Source organism: Curcuma longa, chromosome 1 (assembly GCF_044706935.1).
Source record: "Curcuma longa cultivar G26 ecotype Majalengka, Jawa Barat chromosome 1, ITB_CL_G26_1.1, whole genome shotgun sequence".
In the NCBI taxonomy this organism is placed as follows: Eukaryota; Viridiplantae; Streptophyta; class Magnoliopsida; order Zingiberales; family Zingiberaceae; genus Curcuma; species Curcuma longa.
In genome coordinates this window covers 18,774,689-18,792,906 of record NC_133861.1, presented here as the reverse complement: position 1 = coordinate 18,792,906, position 18,218 = coordinate 18,774,689, and the positions used below count along the sequence as shown (strand labels likewise).

At 36.4% G+C, this 18,218-nt stretch overlaps 4 protein-coding genes across 4 annotated transcripts; 3 read left to right on the top strand and 1 right to left on the bottom strand.

Moving 5' to 3' along the window:
- The first annotated feature begins 1,118 nt into the window (after positions 1-1,118).
- LOC141813416 (heavy metal-associated isoprenylated plant protein 43-like) lies at positions 1,119-1,670 on the top strand. The gene is made up of 2 exons (XM_074701383.1): positions 1,119-1,191; positions 1,283-1,670. The coding sequence occupies exons 1-2, from the start codon at positions 1,180-1,182 to the stop codon at positions 1,637-1,639; spliced, it is 369 nt and encodes a 122-aa protein (XP_074557484.1). The 5' UTR covers positions 1,119-1,179; the 3' UTR covers positions 1,640-1,670.
- Positions 1,671-3,955: 2,285 nt separating this feature from the next.
- LOC141814046 (heavy metal-associated isoprenylated plant protein 43-like) lies at positions 3,956-4,484 on the top strand. The gene is made up of 2 exons (XM_074702050.1): positions 3,956-4,039; positions 4,146-4,484. Exons 1-2 carry the CDS (start codon positions 4,028-4,030, stop codon positions 4,482-4,484), a joined length of 351 nt encoding a protein of 116 aa, XP_074558151.1. The 5' UTR covers positions 3,956-4,027.
- A 2,160-nt stretch (positions 4,485-6,644) lies between these two features.
- On the bottom strand, positions 6,645-9,431 carry LOC141825418 (beta-glucosidase 31-like). The gene is made up of 13 exons (XM_074712804.1): positions 9,285-9,431; positions 8,944-9,007; positions 8,820-8,878; positions 8,657-8,732; positions 8,503-8,574; positions 8,341-8,428; positions 8,000-8,267; positions 7,801-7,916; positions 7,480-7,700; positions 7,347-7,369; positions 7,133-7,247; positions 6,950-7,058; positions 6,645-6,846 (listed from the first exon to the last, which is right to left on the bottom strand). Exons 1-13 carry the CDS (start codon positions 9,429-9,431, stop codon positions 6,645-6,647), a joined length of 1,560 nt encoding a protein of 519 aa, XP_074568905.1.
- A 950-nt stretch (positions 9,432-10,381) lies between these two features.
- On the top strand, positions 10,382-17,456 carry LOC141821847 (cell division control protein 2 homolog). The gene is made up of 9 exons (XM_074709222.1): positions 10,382-10,437; positions 10,800-10,832; positions 10,908-11,092; positions 12,506-12,626; positions 13,410-13,583; positions 13,871-14,034; positions 14,131-14,218; positions 15,726-15,779; positions 17,295-17,456. Exons 2-9 carry the CDS (start codon positions 10,824-10,826, stop codon positions 17,382-17,384), a joined length of 885 nt encoding a protein of 294 aa, XP_074565323.1. The 5' UTR covers positions 10,382-10,437; positions 10,800-10,823; the 3' UTR covers positions 17,385-17,456.
- The last annotated feature ends 762 nt before the right edge of the window (positions 17,457-18,218 follow it).

Sequence of the window (18,218 nt, the reverse complement as noted above, 5' to 3'; positions counted from 1 at the left end):
CATTTGAACGAACTGCCCATTTTAAAAACATTCATATTATCGCAAACACCACGTCACCTCAATTGAACCACGGATTAACTAACTTGCTAATGTGATTAGCTTGCTCAGCCCATTGAGTCCGTTTAGATTTAATTTACTCGCTTGAATTTATCGACTTGCTTGAACAGAAGTGGAAGATGGAGGAGAAAACGTCAAAGATATTTATTAATAGATTAAATAACTTATAAGTAAATAAAAATAATTTATCTTTTTTCCTTAAAAAATTATTTTTTTCAAATATATTTATATTATCATCAAAACTGACTCTTTGCAACGTGTGCAGTCAAACAATCAAAGAATTGAACTCACTGACTTCGAGAATGACATAACTATCGACATTGAACCAATGTTGACTATGTTTTCATATAAATTATCACTGCGTCAATCCAGTAATTAACTATCATTTCAAAACAATTCCAGTAATTTATTATCATTTCTAAAGTATTCACTGAATAAAAGATTGAGGAGGAGACTGGAGAGCGAAGCAACACAGACAAAGAGTAAAGGGAGCAGGGGATCTCTAAGTCCAGCCCTATGAAACTGAAGGTGATTATCGAACACCTCTCAATTATAACAAGAAAGAGGTCCTACAAGATCGAATATGAAAGAGTTCACCTTGTCTACTTCAATTGTCATAAAGTCTGGCATACAGCCAAAGATAGATTATGAAGATCTCGCAAGAACTCATTGGTTTACTTTAATTGGCATAAAGTTGGGCATACAGCCAAAGCTTGTGACGACCTGCCCCGATAACCATGGTCGCCCAGCAAAATAGTGCTGAATCAATCTTGCTAGAGATATGAGCCGGCAGAAAATCATTTTAATAATGACAATCGAGGATCAAGCCAATCACAATGCTGTGGTCATTCACTGACTAAAATGGTTTTATATTGAAGTCTGCCTCGATGGGTCGCCGTCGTTCCATATGTAGTTGCAGTTTGGATCGCTATCACTTCGTCGTCAGCTCGTGGTCCACCAACCACGCCAGAACGCTAGCTGCCCCTTCTTCGCACGTTATGTGGATCGATCGCGCTTATAAAAACCACACCGGAATTAACCAGCAGGATCGGAGGAGGCATCGAAAACATCATCCCCCGTCCATCGAGCACTCGATTAGGAAGCAGCAGCTAGATCGATTAGATGTCTGCCAAGGTAAAACTTCGTCAAAATCCTGCGTGCATTCCCAGTTCAAACCCTGGCGTACGTGCACACATTTGATGCATGCGTTAATTAATTTCTGCAGAAAATAGTGTTGAAGGTGAGCATCATGTGCAACAAGTGCAAGGTGTGCGTGATGCGCGTCGTCGCTAAGTTCGACGGCATCACGTCGATGGCGTTGGACCTGGAGAAGAGCACGGTCACCATCGTCGGCGTCGTCGACGCCGTGCTCATCGTGAAGGCCCTCCGCAAGGCCAAGAAGCCGGCGGAGATCGTGACGGTGGGGGAGCCCGACAAGCCGCCAGAGAAGAAACCGGAAGAGAAGAAGCCGGACGAGAAGAAGCCGGACGACAAGGATCCATGCAAAAATCTGCCGCCGTGCTGCAAGGCCTGCACTTACGTGGTGTATGATGATTATCAGCCTCTATGCATCATTTTATAATTGATATATCTCTGAGATCGATCTAGCGGTATGTGCACGTATTATTAGTTCAATTACGGTGTGAATATTTGCGATCTATTTATATATTTAAATAACCGGCCAATGTTGATACAGGTTTAATTTACACATTAAATCTATTTTGAAATAAACTCAACAAATTTCAAGGCCCTAAAAAATAGACCAAGTTTTAGATTTAACATAAAATATTTCAAGATTATGATAAAGATTTGCGTATTGACTCAACACTTCGAGCAAGTAGCTAGCTATGAAGCTAAGCTATCCAAAGTCAGCATTCTCGAAAGAGAGTTCGTTGGGTCAGACTAAAACAGATCGCCTAACCATTTCGGCAAAGAAAAAGACCAAAAGAAATGAAATGATCACTCCAAATATTAAATTACACTCAATCATAAGGCTCCGCCACCGTCATACTCCGAATCGATAAGAGGAACAGGTAGACTTAGTTAATTAATTAATTGGCCTTAATTGACAAAATTATGGCGTTAATAAAGACTTAATTGACCTAATTAATTATTGGCCTTAATTGACAAAATTATGGACGTTAATAAAGACTATAAACAGAGGGATGAGAGAGTCTATCTAGTCACCTACTCGCTTCTAAGGCAACCAAAATTCCATGTTAGGTTAGCAGCTGTTCTTGTACTGGCTTCGCTTGAAGTCAAAGGTGCTTAATTAGAAAAATAAAGCAGTATTACCTACTTTATTTTTTGTTTTCAACAAATTGCAAAGTAACCAATGAAGGGAAACCAAAGATCAAAATCCAACGATGAAAGGAATCCAATTCGCCCATTTGAACCATCTAGCTAGTAGACCAAGCTTCAGGATGCTATAATACTAATCGGAAAGACTGAAGCTCGTGGCCAAATTAAAGGGAGCTCTTGCAGAACTCAATTGTCTCCTCACCCAAGAAGGCAGAAAATAAACATTCAAGAGATTTATTAACAGATTAAATAATTTATTAGTAAATAAAAATAATTTATCTTTTTTCTTCAAAAAATATTTTTCAAATATATTTATATTATCACGAACTTGTCTCCTTGCATGACGTCCGACATTCCAATAGACGAGCCTTTGCAGAGTTGATCACTGACTGACATCAAGTTCCTGCTCATATCCAGCCACATCAAAGCCATACAGACCATTTCCTCCCGACTGAGAACCAGTAGAATCTCAGTTCAAGAAAAGCGATCGAGTCAAAAGAAGAATTGAACTCACTGACTTCGAGAATGACATAACTATCGACATTGATCCAATGTCGACTATGTTTTCATATAAATTATGTCTACGTACGGTGGACTTCAAATCCAGTAATTAACTATCATTTCAAAACAATTCCAGTAATTTCAAAAGTATTCACTGAATAAAAAATCGAGGAGGAGAGCGAAGCAACAGTGCTAACAAGAGTAAAGGGATATAGCAGGGGATCCCCAAGTCCAGCCAAGGGCCCTAAGAAACAGAAGCATAAGGCTTCTCCTTCACGCCCAGCTGACTAAGTTTTTTCAATGATGCGATGGCGGGTCTTTTGGGATCCATGCACTTTGTATGGAGGAGGAGCTTCATGCATGCACGGGAAGATGACAAATTAAAGGACCACCAGAAGATAATTAAGGTCCTAAGTGATCGACACATAATCACTTCCCCCAAAGATTTCCTAATAGAAATCAGCTATATATAACTATTTGAAAGCGACTCTATTTTTTTTATTAGAAGTGGATGGACTCCCAATTTTGTTTCGAGGGAATTAAGCGGCAATTTAGAAGTAGTGTGCCTTCGTGAGGAGCTGAATATATAATCTTAGCACACCACGAAATTAGAGAATGAGTTCATCTTGGGTCACAAAGTTGGGCACATCCAAAGATAGATTATGAAAATATTGCAATTAAGTCATTGTCTTACTTTAATTGCCATAAAGTTGGGCACAAATTAAAGCCAAAGATTGTGACGCCTCGCACCAATAACCATGGTTGCCCGGCAAATCCCTAACAGAGTTGGCGTTGACTCAGTGTAGCTAGAGATTGAGCCGGCGGAAATTCAATTTAATAATGACAACCGATCGAGGACAAAGACAATCACAATGCTGTTCATTCACTAACTGAAATGGTTTTATATTGAAGTCTTCTTCGATGGGTCGCCGTGGTCCCTTGTGTAGTTGCAGTTTGGATCGATCGCTATCACTTCGTCGTCGGCTCGTGGTCCAACAACCACGCCAGAACGTAACGCTGCCCCTTCTTCGCACGTTATGTGGTTCGCGCTTATAAAAACCACACCGGAATTACCCAGCACGATCGGAGGAGGCATCGAAAAGCTTCGTCGACGAATATTAGAAAGCAGCAGCTAGCTAGCAATCAATTTGTCTGGTAAATTGATTCGATGTCTGCCAAGGTAAAGCTTCGTCACAATTAAATTAAAGCCTGCGTGCATTCCCACAGTTCAAACCACCCACGCGTACGTGCACACATTTAATGCCTGCGTTAATGCATTTCTGCAGAAAATAGTGTTGAAGGTGAGCATCATGTGCAACAAATGCAAGGTGTGCGTGATGAGCATCATCGCCAAGTTCGACGGCATCACGTCGATGGCGTTGGACCTGGAGAAAAGCACGGTCACCGTCGTCGGCGCCGTCGACGCCGTGCTCATCGTGAAGGCCCTCCGCAAGGCCAAGAAGCCGGCGGAGATCGTGACGGTGGGGGAGCCCGACAAGCCGGATGAGAAGAAGCCGGACGAGAAGAAGCCGGACGACGACCCATGCAAAAATCTGCCGCCGTACTGCAAGGCCTGCACTTACGTGGTGTATGATGATTATCAGCCTCTATGCATCATTTTATAATTGATATATCTCTGAGATATTGTGCACGTACTAGTTCAATTTCGGCGTGAATATTAATTTGCGATCTATTTATATGTATAAGTAACCGACCAACGTTGATACAGGTTTAATTTACACATTAAATCAATTTGTTCTAATTTTGAAATAAACACAACAAATTTCAAGGGCCTAAATTTTAGGGTTCGCATACAAGTTTTTTTTTTTAAATCAAGAACAATATTCGTTATTAAAATTAATTTAGTACCGTCTAAACATCAATATGACCCTTACGTAGAATTAAAAGACATATTTGTTGATTGGGGGCAATGGTGAGATTGTTATGGGATTCGAGAACTTACTGTTAAATTGGATCATCATTTTAACTTTTCGTTTACTCTGATAGTTCATGAAAAATTTTCGTAGACTGGATCAATCACCCATGAAAGTTGCTTTGAAAGGTTGGATATATGGTGCCAACTAAAAAAAAAAATAAAAATAATTGCTAAATCAACCTAATTATCACGTGGACAGTAAGAATAAATTGTCAATGGACCAAGTTGTAGATTTAACAAAACTTACAAATGTAGCACTGGATTTAAAATATGTGTTAATTTTTTAAAAAATTATTTCAAGATTATGATAAAGATTTGCGTATTAACTCAACACCTTAAACAATTGTAACTAGCTATCAAGCCATCCAAAGTCGCATTCTTGAAAGAGAGTTTGTTGGGTCAGACTAAAACATATCTCCTAACCATGCATTTCGGCAAATAAAAAAGGACCAAAAGAAATGATCGCTTCAAATATTAAATTACAGTCAATCATAAGACTCCGCCGCCATATATCATATACTCCGAATCGGTAAGAGGAACAGGTAGACTTAATTAATAATTAATTGGCCTTAATCGACAAAATTATGGACGTTATAATAAGAGTATAGTATAAACAGTGGGATGAGATCATGAGAGAGACTATCTAGTCGTCACCTACTCGCTTACGTCGATGTTAGGAGCAAGGCATAAACTACACTTAAAAGCCAACTAAAATTCCATGTTAGGTTAGCAGCTACTGGCTTGAAGTTAAAGGTGCTTAGAAAAATAAAGCATTGTTACCTACTTTATTTCTTGTTTTCAACAAATTGCAAAGTAACATTAATAAGATATTTATTTTATCACAAGCCTATCTTATATATGAATATTTTAACTCGATCATGAGGTGAGATATACATAGACTCGTGAGGTGAAATAGATAAAATATAATTAAATAGTTATTGGTGTTCTAATTAAAAAGTTATTTATAAAATAAATATCTATTTTTATGAATAAAAAAGGATAATTAAGAATTATTATTCCAAATTTATTTCTATAATAAATATAAAAATATATTATAAAAAATACTTATAAAGTATATAATTATTTTTATCGAACTAAATCTATAATAAAATGATTACAATTAGAACTTACTAACTCTCAACAAGTTTTAAAGCCCACGGTATTCTTTGACGTGTCGGATAGGTTCTCTCATTTTATCATATATACTACAATAAGGCAAGTACAAAAAGCAGTCATCTTCTCCGATTAGAATTTGATTTAAATTGACATTTTTTAATATTGATTACGAGATATTTTTAATAATATTACTATACAAATTCAAACAACTTTTAGCAATCACGATCAATATTTTAATAATTTGAAGGTGCAAGTGCAAACCATACAGTGACATTTGTTGTTATTCAATTAAGGGTGGCTGCAAACATATGGGCCAAAATGGCACTTAAGCTATTACTATCTTTGTCCTTGTGCATATAATAATGAACTTATGGTGACAATCATTGTTCTCGATCTCATCAAGCTTGCAAATGGCAGATGTTTCCCTCTCGAGTCGCAAAAGGGCATCTGTTTTCTGGGAGAGGAACAGAGGCACACCCTCACCACAAGCCCCTGAAAAGTCAAGTAACGAGGATAGAAGGATGGGAGACGAAGAGGGAATTAAGGGGAAGATTAGGACACAAGTAACTGGGTCGCAGATTAATGGTGCAATCTTATAGGAGTAAATAATTTTTACTAGGTAAATTATTGAGGGCCTGCTCAATTAATTTCCATGATCAGTCAACTTGCTTGACTTTTTTTTTCTGTCAACCCCGACAAAATCTTCGGATGAGACATGAAAAATACATTTACTCTACGAATATCTATATCCTCTTCTATATCCATCTGTTTGAAGAAATTTGGAATACCAGTTGGCCGAATATCTACTATATCTTGTTCTGTTTTTAACACTAAAATCGACTCCAATAAGACCATAGCAACTGCTGTAGCCAGAAACAAGCTCAAAGCTATCCAAAAAGGACCAAGCAAAGTAACCCTTAGCATTCGATCCGTTCCTGCAACCATCAAGAATTTCAAACCAGCTAAGCATTTTAAAAGTTGATCCTTTGTAATGCAAAAATACAGGAACTACATGGCTTCTTAAAAAAATGGAAGTACCTTATGGAAAGAAGCATGCTTTCAATATAATCTTTTATGTAGTTTGCTCTTTGCTCATCATGATATTCATGTCCACAAGTTGCAGGATCTATGTTGTATTCCGCATATCCTGAAATAAGCAACAGAAAATGTATTCGAAAGAATACTGAGTGTGATGCTGTATTTCTTGGTCAGCTTCATTACCATTTTCATGGATAAAGACTGGTGGATTTCCATAGTTGTCTCTGATATAGTCTAGCAGCTTTTGCATAGCCCATGGTGTTGAACGCAATGTAGGAGGATGTTCTGAAACAAAAACCTGGTGGAAATTCCATCTACTGTTAGACTACATAGTTTTCAACCAATTCCAGGGAGAGGGAGCTAGATCACTTGAGAGAATTAGTACAGATTTGTGCACCTTTGTGACTTTTGTTTGTGGAACTGCAGAAGAAACATAATGAAAAATAAATACATTAAGATAGAATCACTGCCTATTACCAAGACCAGTTTGCAAAACAAGAGGCTTAATCAGAACTTTGAAATTAACTTACATGTTAAACTGGCCGACATGTCAGTGTACCAATCTCGCAAATTGTCATCAGGGTTACTAGTTGTTGCTCGCACAAAAATCATTTGATAGTGATTAAATCCAATGAAATCAAAAGATCCTCTCAACATGACTGACTCTTCTGATTTGAAGGATGGTAAGCGAGATCCGACGAGCTTCCGCATCACCGACGGGAACCTTCCATACACCATAGGATCAACGAACCTGCCACAGAGCCGAGGAGAAACCATGCAGGTTCCAGAATTTCTGTATGCCTAGTTTGAGCGCAGAAAAGATATCTTTAGTTTATTGTTTTGTTACTTACCAGCCTATTAGGAAATCCATTGCTCTCTTAGCTGCTGCTATATCTTCTGGTAGTGCTGTGAATGGCTCATACCAGAAAGCAAATAAGGTAATTCCAATACAACCTCTTTGTTTTGGCTTTGGCACAAGAATTAACTCTAGTTCAGATAACAGTCTAATATTAAGAGCATTCAACGAAAAAGAGAAGCTAATGTTGAAACCTGGTATTTCTTTCTGTACAGGGAAGCTGCTGATGCATGAGAAAGCAAAAGGTTATGAGCAGCCACATATGGCTCAACAGATGAATTCCCTTTGCTGCAGTTGAGTCCATAGAAGGAGGCCAAGGAAGCAGAGCAATGGTTTGGTGGAAATACTGCAAGATCATAGCCAAAGATGGAGTAAACGTTTGGTTCATTGATAGTTGTCCAGTATTTTACTCTGTCCCCAAACTCTTTGAAGCACACATCAGCATAAGCAGTGAAGTCCTCTCTGCATAAGAATGAGCACCATCTCAGGCACTATTCAAGGAGATGCAAATGAAAATGAAGTTGTAGAAATTTACACGATGTTTGGGCTCAAGACTCCTGAATATTCATTTTCCAGAGCTTGGGGAAGGTCAAAGTGAAGAAGAGTGACATGAGGCTCAATTCCTGCAGGCCAAGCATAGTTTGGTAGAATAGTGAAAGAAGAATGTTTGAGGTATGATTTATCATTCTAATTGTACCATATTTCTTGAGCTCATTGATCAAATTGTTATAGTACTGCACCCCTTCTGGATTAACAGGCCCTCTGCCATCTGCAAGCATGGCACATGTTAGTTTCATGCAAGCTTCAACTATTTTGTCAGAAAAAGCAATTGTAGCAATTTGAATACTGACTAGGAATAACTCTGCTCCAAGAGATGGAGAATCTGTAGGCATCCAGGCCCATGTCATACATCAACTTCACATCTTCCTGCCACCAAGAGAGCCCAAAATTATATATACCATCACCAGTTCAACCAAGGAGGGTATAGTTTTGTCTGCAACACTAGGCTTTCACCTTGTATTTGTGATACTGATCAGCCGCCATGTCTCCTGTTCTCTGGTCCACACTTCTCCCTGTGATTCTTAGGGCATTTTAGATCTTCTGTTTATTCCTTGGTAAACAACAGGTTAGTTTTAACCTTCATGTGTATATGTGTCCCAGATGCTGGGTGTTTTCCCTCCCTCTGCGGCTGCCCCTTCTACCTGCACGAGAACTATGGTGAATTACAAATTTTTCATCAGATAAAGAGTTAGTGAAGTTACACCCTGCAAGCTTAAACATTTACACTTTTTCCCATTGATCCCCAATTTTTTTGGAAAAAATAACTTTAAAATTTCTTTCTTTTAAAAAGCTTTTTATTGATTGAATATTTGTATGCCCCCTTCAGTTTTGTTCTCGAATGACAGTCCAAGAAACAAAGATCAACTTCAACAGAGCCGAGGAATACAAAACACAGATTTGGAGAGAGCAAATGGTCACCTGGTAAGCAGAGCTACCGGCACCAAATATAAAGCCGGCGGGGAAATCATCTCTGCTGATGCCGCTCGCCGTCGCTGCTACTACTACCAGTTCCAGGAGTGCACGAGGCACCACCACAGACCACCGCCTGTTGCAGCGCCTCTCCATATCTTTTGCTGTTTTCTCTGAGCAGCGTAAGAAAACGCTTAGTTTTGTACCACTTGTAAGAGAAGTCAATTGCCACAGGAAGGGATGACGACGGCGACCTCTATGAATGTGGTTTACCGATGCCACTGCGCCATCAAAGTCGTGGGGAAGTCCAACCAAAAGCAGAAGAAAAGATAGCAGTGAAAGGAAAATTTGTCTATTTTAAGGAAACGACGATAGAGGATCACAACGTGTAAAATGTTCTTCTAGTTTCTAATTTGCTCGACTCTCTAGGACATCTCAGCGTGTAAAATTTCTCTCTAAATTTTAAAGAAAATAATTTTTTTCTGAATTCTTAGATACTAAAATATTTAAAATTTTAAATAGCAAAAATAAATATTGCGTAATATCAGAGAGTGATATTTTGAGTTTAGGGTCTGAAATGTGGGCCCATTTCGGTTTCGTTATTACTTCAATCAGAGAGGCGGTAGCAATGGGTTCCTATATAATGTTTAGTAAACAAGCAAAAATAGTTACTCATTACATGCTAAACTACCCAATCAGTTACCACGTCACCTAACAAAAGAAAAAAAACTTCCTCGGCTGGGCCCACAAACATCTGCATCTTGGCGGCAATGGCCGCCACTAACTCGGTGCAAGGAGGGTACACGGCTGCAGGACCTTCAATTCCTACTCCTTAATACCAAAATTTGACCAACGCCTTCAATGACCCATGAAAGCCAACTAATCCTTAGTAATTGTTATAAAAAATGATCTCATGGTAAGTTTAAACTACACCCAGCATTTCTACCCTTTTTGTCATTGAATTAATTACCCTGGCCCCACCGTTTGGTGAGGCAAAAAGTTTCGGGGGATTTATTACAAGACGCAGAGAGCGTGGAGCTCCCTTATTCCTTTTGACAGCGACGAGGCCAAAAATCTTTCTCTCACACGCGCGCGCGCCTAGTCGCTCTGCTCTCGCCTTCGCCGGACTACCGCCTCGTCCTGCTCTCTTCATTGCCATACGGTCCGTAGTTCAATCTCCCTTCATGTCCGATCTACTCATCTCTTCTCGTTCCCATCAACATTTCCGATTCGTGCTACTACTTTGGGGTGCGATCCTCGGCAATAGATCGTCTTTCACTCGATGTTCCGTGTTTTTTGTATACGTGTTGCTTATCAAGTTATCTCTCTTCGCCGATTAGAATCCTTGCTTAGGGTTGCCGCATTTGGTTCTGTTGATCGCGTCCTCCCTCTGAGTTTTTGTTCAGACAGAATAAGGGTTACTTCTATATTGCTTTTTTTGAAAGTATTATTATTTTTTGGATTATTGTACAGATTTGTTTGATTTCTGGATTAACTGGTTTTTTTTTACTTTTTTATGCTCAGATCACTCCGTGATTTCCGCTTGTCATGGACCAGGTAAGAAAACACTTTTGGCGTTTTCTCAAAGTTGTAAGTATTTCGTCGGTGATGTGCTGGAAATTTTTATCTCAGTATGAAAAGGTCGAGAAGATTGGTGAAGGTACTTATGGAGTTGTTTACAAGGCTCGGGACCGTCTAACTAATAAAGTGATTGCCCTTAAGAAGATTCGTCTGGAGCAGGAAGATGAAGGGGTTCCTAGCACTGCCATCAGAGAGATCTCATTATTAAAGGAGATGGAGCATGGTAACATTGTCAGGTTGTTTCCGACATATAATTCTGACTCTGAACACAAACTACTGATTCGAATAGGACATTCACCTTTGGCCAATCTCTTTGAATATTTTGAAGCACAAATCCCTATTCAAATCGTTGATGGAAGAATATACGCCCTTCGATAAAAATTGTTTATTAATTGTCTAAAATCTTATTTATTTATTATTCAAATATATGAAGCAAATATAATGCTCTATCATTTTATAATTTTAAGTATCTATAATATATTAATAAAAAATAATTTACATTTGATTTATTAAATTAATATTTTAATTAAATTATATGAACAACAATATCTCTAGTTGAGCTTGTAAAAAGTTCAAGCTTGGCTCGTTATGGTTTTTTATAAACAAGTTTGAACCAGCTTGATAAGTAAATAATCAAGCTTATACCCCTACTTATATGTGATATATACTATTACAAGATTATGTAGACAGAGATATCATGTTGTCATCTTCTGCATTCCTATAACTCCACCCCTACTTATATGTGAAATATACTATTACAAGTTTATGCAGACAGAGATATCATGTTGCCATCACTTCTACATCTCATTTCCAAATGAGTAAATACCAGGTCGCGTACATAGCTGAGATCAAGTCAGCATGCGATTAGGTCAATAGGCAAATCACATATGACACATGTCATCAAAATGTATGGTAGGATTGACATTAGAATAAGGATCAAGTCAGCTTGGGGAAGCATCGACCCACCAATCACTAATCAAGTGTTTCAGAATTTTTAAACCTTCAAATTTAGATGAAAAGAAGCTCAGTGAAATATAGTATCCTAAGGAGCATAAGGAGATTTTAGTTATTTGGTTATATGGAAATAGTAAACTCCAATTCAATTTGTTTTCTTTCAATTGCTTCCTACAACAAAAGTATGCAAACATGACTGGAATTTGAAATAAATTTGATACTTGAAATTTTAATTGAGTTTAACTATTGACAGTTTAGCCAATTCAAATGAAGAGAACGCTAACTGAAATCTAGTATCTCAAGGAAAGGCAACTTTAAGTACATCTCAGATCTGTATTTGTATAGTTTGCCGCAACTTCAACATCTTTGCTCATGAAAGATGTACATGCATTATTAGCAAATTAAGTTATGTAATCTATAATTGCACTTAAGCCAACAAGGGCAAAATGTAGCTGCTTCTCACATCAAGTTTGTTATGTGAAACAGTGGATGACCCATGAAAGTTAAAAGGGATCAAGCAAAGTGATAATACTCTGTATTTTCTTTCTTTGCTTTGGTTCTGGAATGGATTTATAGTCAAAATAACATGAATCTAGATATATGTTATTTTTACACTGTTCTATAAAAAGCTAGTATTTTTCCTTTATTATATCTGTGCAAGGCCATATGGGGACTCAGTTCATTTCCCATACCAGGTTACATGATGTCATTCACAGTGGGAATAAATTATACCTTGTTTTTGAGCATTTGGACTTGGACTTGAAGAAGCACATGGATTCTTGTCCAGGACTTTCTAAAGATCCACGTATAATAAAAGTGAGGTCCTTACTCCCTTTGTATTTCTCACCGTTATTTATTCATTTTGTGAATGTGAATCTTTCACTAGTACTCAATAGAAGTGATAACTCAACCATTGCTTCATGGTTCAATTTAATGCATTCATCTTTTTTGCTTAGTTAAGTTGTGTATTGTATTAGAGTCACTTGTCTCTTTCACATTTCATGCTTCTCAGTGAGATACTTGTGATAGTGAAAAATTAATTAATTTTATCAATCAATCACTTCTGGATCTTGATTTGTTAATCTGCTTTCGACTCTAGTTGCAATAGTCCTTTGATATTTCTCCTCCTTTTAGTTCCACATTATCAAGTGAATGACCCCTCTTGAGAATTGGAGTCACACCTCAGGCATTAGCTATTTCGGGCTGAGGTGGCATAACCTAAGTCCTACATTGTTAGGTCACCTCCTTCCTTTAATCTCAGATTGTTAAATGAAGCCTTCTCAGGTAAGCTTAAGGGTGAGTTTACTTGGATAGAAAGATAGGAGGGGCAGGAGCATGAGGGAAAGTAACTCAAAGCATGCCTAAACTCCATGTGTAATTTTGTGAATCTTTCCCTCGCTTTTATCTTTCCACCCAAGTAAGCCCAGCCTAAGTATCAAAAGATCCATTTTGTGTCACATGCTGACATGCATTATATTGTGTTTGCTTCCTATGACTCATGTTGGTTATTTGATTGTGTACTTGCAAAATCTCCTCAACGGCTATTGTCCTATGCTAATATTCCTTACTCATAAGCAATTCTTTGTCCTTGTTTTGTAGATGTTCCTCTACCAAATTTTATGTGGTACAGCATACTGCCATTCTCATAGGGTTCTTCACCGAGATTTAAAACCCCAAAATTTGTTGGTTGATCGACATACAAATGCCATAAAGCTTGCAGATTTTGGGCTGGCAAGGGCATTTGGAATTCCTGTTCGGACATTAACCCATGAGGTAGCTTATTTGAGGCTATTTGCTTTTTGCAGATTCAGGTTCATTAACAAATATATGAAGTTTGTAATTGTTAGCTCAGAGAATGGTTAAAAATATTGTGTAGGAAATATTTCATATTGGAAGTTTTATCAGAAGGTTCAAGCATTATACAAATGCAATAATGCTGAATAATTCTTTCTTTTCATTGTTTAAGGCACTTTGTTTAGCACATAAAAAACATAACATCTCTCTGTGAAAGAGAATACTCACATTTGGATTTGATGTGTGATTACATGTTTCTATTTCAGGTTGTGACCTTGTGGTATAGAGCACCAGAAATCCTCCTTGGCGCTCGCTGCTACTCTACTCCAGTTGATGTTTGGTCAGTAGGTTGTATCTTTGCAGAAATGGTGAATCATAAAGCACTGTTTCCTGGAGATTCAGAGATTGATCAATTGCTGAAGATTTTCAGGTTCATAAATACTCATCACTAGTGTTTTAATGATTTTGTCTCATGCCTTTAATCCAGTATCCTCATACAATTTCACGTACCATATCATCTTTGAAGAGTTGTGGGCACTCCAGATGAGGGAAATTGGCCAGGAGTTACTTCATTACCGGATTTCTTATCATCCTTCCCCAAGTGGTGTTCTAAGGTCTGGAGAGTATATTCAAATTAAATTTCTTATTTGATCATTTATACTAGTAAACAACCATATGAATAATGCAGATGCACGTTGTGTTTGCATTTTGGTGAGCACAAGAAATATTTTTTTATCTCCATTGCATGGTCTACTTTTGCATGCATGAATTTTTCTAGGGCTGACAATTTATTGGATAATATGTTACACACAAACTAACAATAAGAATGTTACTGTGTATAAAATTTCTCACGAAATCTATCATAAGAGTAAATACTTTGTTTTATGGTAAGTTGACTGCTAGTCACAATTTTATATTGGCACGGAAATGAAATTCAATCTCTCACATCTCATGCTAACACCACTTCAATATAAGTGATCTAAAGCCTTAAAACCCTCAATAATGTTGTTTCATATCAATAAGCTATACCTAGAAGATCATTTCATGTCAACAAGCAATCCGTGAAAGGTCAAGGTTTCAGGAATACCATATAGAAAATGAGAAAACATAGATATAAAGACCTCAATAACAAAATGTGCACTGCTTAGGGTAGATGGAGAAAAACCTACCAGAAGTTTGAAATTAACTCTTATTCCTCTTTTTATTGTGATCAATAATGGTTCCTTGGGAGAGTGAGTACCTCTATTCATAGATGTTGAGGGAAAAATGGATAGTTCTCTCAGCAGTAAAATGCATTAAATGAAATATCATTATTTATAATTCATTTGAAATTTAAAATTAACTAAAAATAAAAATATTTTAGGTTTTAGGTTCTAAATTCAAAATTTGAAATCAAATTTCAATTTTAGAGAATAACATTTAACTTGAAATTGATCCTAAATTAGTTTACAGCATGATATCATCAGAAACATTACATCATGACACAACATGAATTTCAAAGCAAATCTCAAAGGACACTGTGATACAAATATGTAGACATGCCATGATTATACCCATTTATCAAATGAAATTTGGAGACTATTGAAAGTTACATGAGATGACACAAATACGAAGGAATAAATAGAATGTTCAACTACTTGTAAATCACATTTTTTTTAAAATAATAATATATATTTTGTATTGATACTAGATCATCCAAACTGATTGTTACATGATACATCAATTGGCAGCTCTAAAATTATCATGAAATTTCAGTAACCATAAGTTTCAATTAGTGTAAATTTCAACTTGCATTGCATTTGCTTTATTTATCAATTTATTTGCACTGCACCTGTCTGGATAAGGTAATTTAATAATTTCACAAAATTTCAGTAAAAAGATTTCCAACAAGTCATAATGCATTTGCTTTATTTTATCGGTTTATTTGCATTGCACTTGTCCATATAAGGCAATTTAATAATTTCACAAAATCTTAGTAAAATGATTTCCAACAAGTAATATGCATTTGCTTTGTTTATCAGTTTATTTGCATTGCATCTGTGCATATAAGCAATTTAATAATTTTTCAAAATTTCAGAAAACAGATTTCTAACAAGTCATAATGCTACATTCACTATGTAGGATTTGGCAAAAGTTGTGCCCACTCTTGAAGCAGCTGGAGTTGATCTTCTCTCGGTGAGATTTTCAAAGCATTCATTACTGCAATATCTTCCTACGACCTAACAAAAATCAGTCTGTATATAATTACTTGCCAATTAAAAGTTATTGGAATAAGAGTAGAAATGAAAACTAAGATAACCAATGTAGGAGCTTTGCTCCCCAAGTTGACTCTATGGCTGAGTTTACTTGATGGATAACCAGGAGAGGAAAGGATAGTGGGAGGAAAAGCAACAAGAGCAACAACAACAATGAGAGAAAAAAAATGTGTATGCATAATCTTTGATTCATGTGCAACTTTATGACCTTTACCCTCCCATGAATCCTTCTTTCAATCCAAAGTAACCAAGTCCGAGGCATTGTTTACCCTTGATGGGGGAAGAGGGGAGAGAGGAAGGGAGAGGAGTGTGAAAGAGGATGTGATTTTGGAGAGAAAATACTCCTAGAGAGGGATTTTGATCCTACTCTTCTTTGTTTCATTGGACTAATGGGAGTGAACTCCTTGAGAATATAGGTGTAAACAAATTGGAGTTAAGCATGACTATGTTTTAACGTTTATTATTTATCAAGCTTGTCCAAACTTATTTATTAAAAATCTTATCGAACTTGAGTCGAGTTCGAGCTTAACTAGAGACATTGTTGCCCTTATAATTTAGCTATAATAGTGATTTAATAAATAGAAGATATTATTTTTTATCTTTAGTATATTATTAATATTTTAATATATCATTAATATATTGTTTCTAATATATTATTAATATATTTTTCTAATATATTAATATTTTAAAATTATAAAAACTTGTAAAATATTATATTTTTTATATTCGAATAAAAAATAAAGAATAAGATCATAATTGGTATTTAGATAAGATAATAAATAAATATATTTATAAATTGTTCACTAGCTTTGTTCATGTCAATGTTTACTAGTATTTGAACTTGTTTATTTAATATATTTATACTATATAATGAACATAATCAAGAACTTAAAATTTATCGAGTTGAGTAATGAGCTTGTTCACCAATATCTTGTTCATTTACCCTTCTTACAAATGAAGCTCTCCTCTTCATTGTTGTAGATATCACTAGGGTAAATAGGGTAAACAAACACTAAAGCTATGTTTTCATTTTTTCAAGGAATGAGAATGGAGAAGATGATAATGGATATATACTATTTGAAATTTATTCCTACTCTTTTTTCTATCCTTATCCTTACCTTTCTTCTTTCCTTTGATAAGTATTACTCATCTAACTCCACCTAGCACCACTAACACTGGATCTCATTTTTGAGTCATTATGAAATATATTTATTTATTTATGAAGTGTTAGAATATGATCGTTGAGACAGATAACAACATGAGGCTTATTATTAGACATTTTTATTTGCCTCACAATCATCAACATCATCAGAACAAATTAGACCACTCTTCAGTTATTTATCTAACTCATATATACCTCTTTCACAACCTCTCCTGCATATATGGTGGCATGTTTAATCATTATGCATCTAACTCCACTCTCTGCTATGTGCAGAAAATGCTCTGCTTGGATCCCAGCCAAAGAATCAGTGCTCGTAAAGCTCTCGAACATGAATACTTTAAAGATCTTGATGTAGAGTTATAAACAATTTTTCATTCTATTGTATATGATCTGTATTGGTGCATTTCATGAGGTCCAACTCTTGGGTTTTCTTCACGAGTGAATTGATTTCTTTTTTAGATTTGTTTTGTGTCTCGACTCTGTCATTAAAAGAAAGGCAAACTAGGGTGCTTGATTTCATCTGAACGAAATTTAGTTCATATGCATGAAAATTTACTCTGGAAGACCTTGCAGAAAGTGAACAACTTCAGTTATTGCTGCAAATTCCAAGTACGTAGACTTGCAAATTCTTACTTTTGTGTTTTGAATGGAGGCAGTGATAGACGCATTTACAAATTATTTCTGCTCTACTATGATCCATTCTTCATCCCCTGCATTAAGTTAGATTAGTCATTATTTATGTGATCCTTATATTAGTTGCTTCAATCTTGTTTTTTGTTCCTTCTTCTATGAAGATTTATGCTCTTGATGGGAAAATTTAAAAGTGTAGCTCCAACGATTTCAATGTTGAATTTCTCATGGCCTTCTGGGCGACCTTGTTGCCATGAGTGATCAGGCAAGTTTTTTTTTTTTAAATCTTTATGTGGCCATGTTGCCAAAGATTTAAGCAGTGTTTGCCCTTAAAAGATCACAGACCAATTGCCTTGGAAAACTTGCCACTTAGGATTTTGTCAAAGGTCGTGGTTATTAGAAAAGAGATTGCTATGTGTGTGTCTGAGGCTCTCAACTGGTGCAAATCTGGAGAAAAAGAGATTGTGATGATTAAATTTGGTTGAACATGGACCAGAAGATTTAACAATGTCAGATTGCCAGTGGGGATGTTCTCTAGAAGTCTTAAAATTGCATGTTATTTCCCCT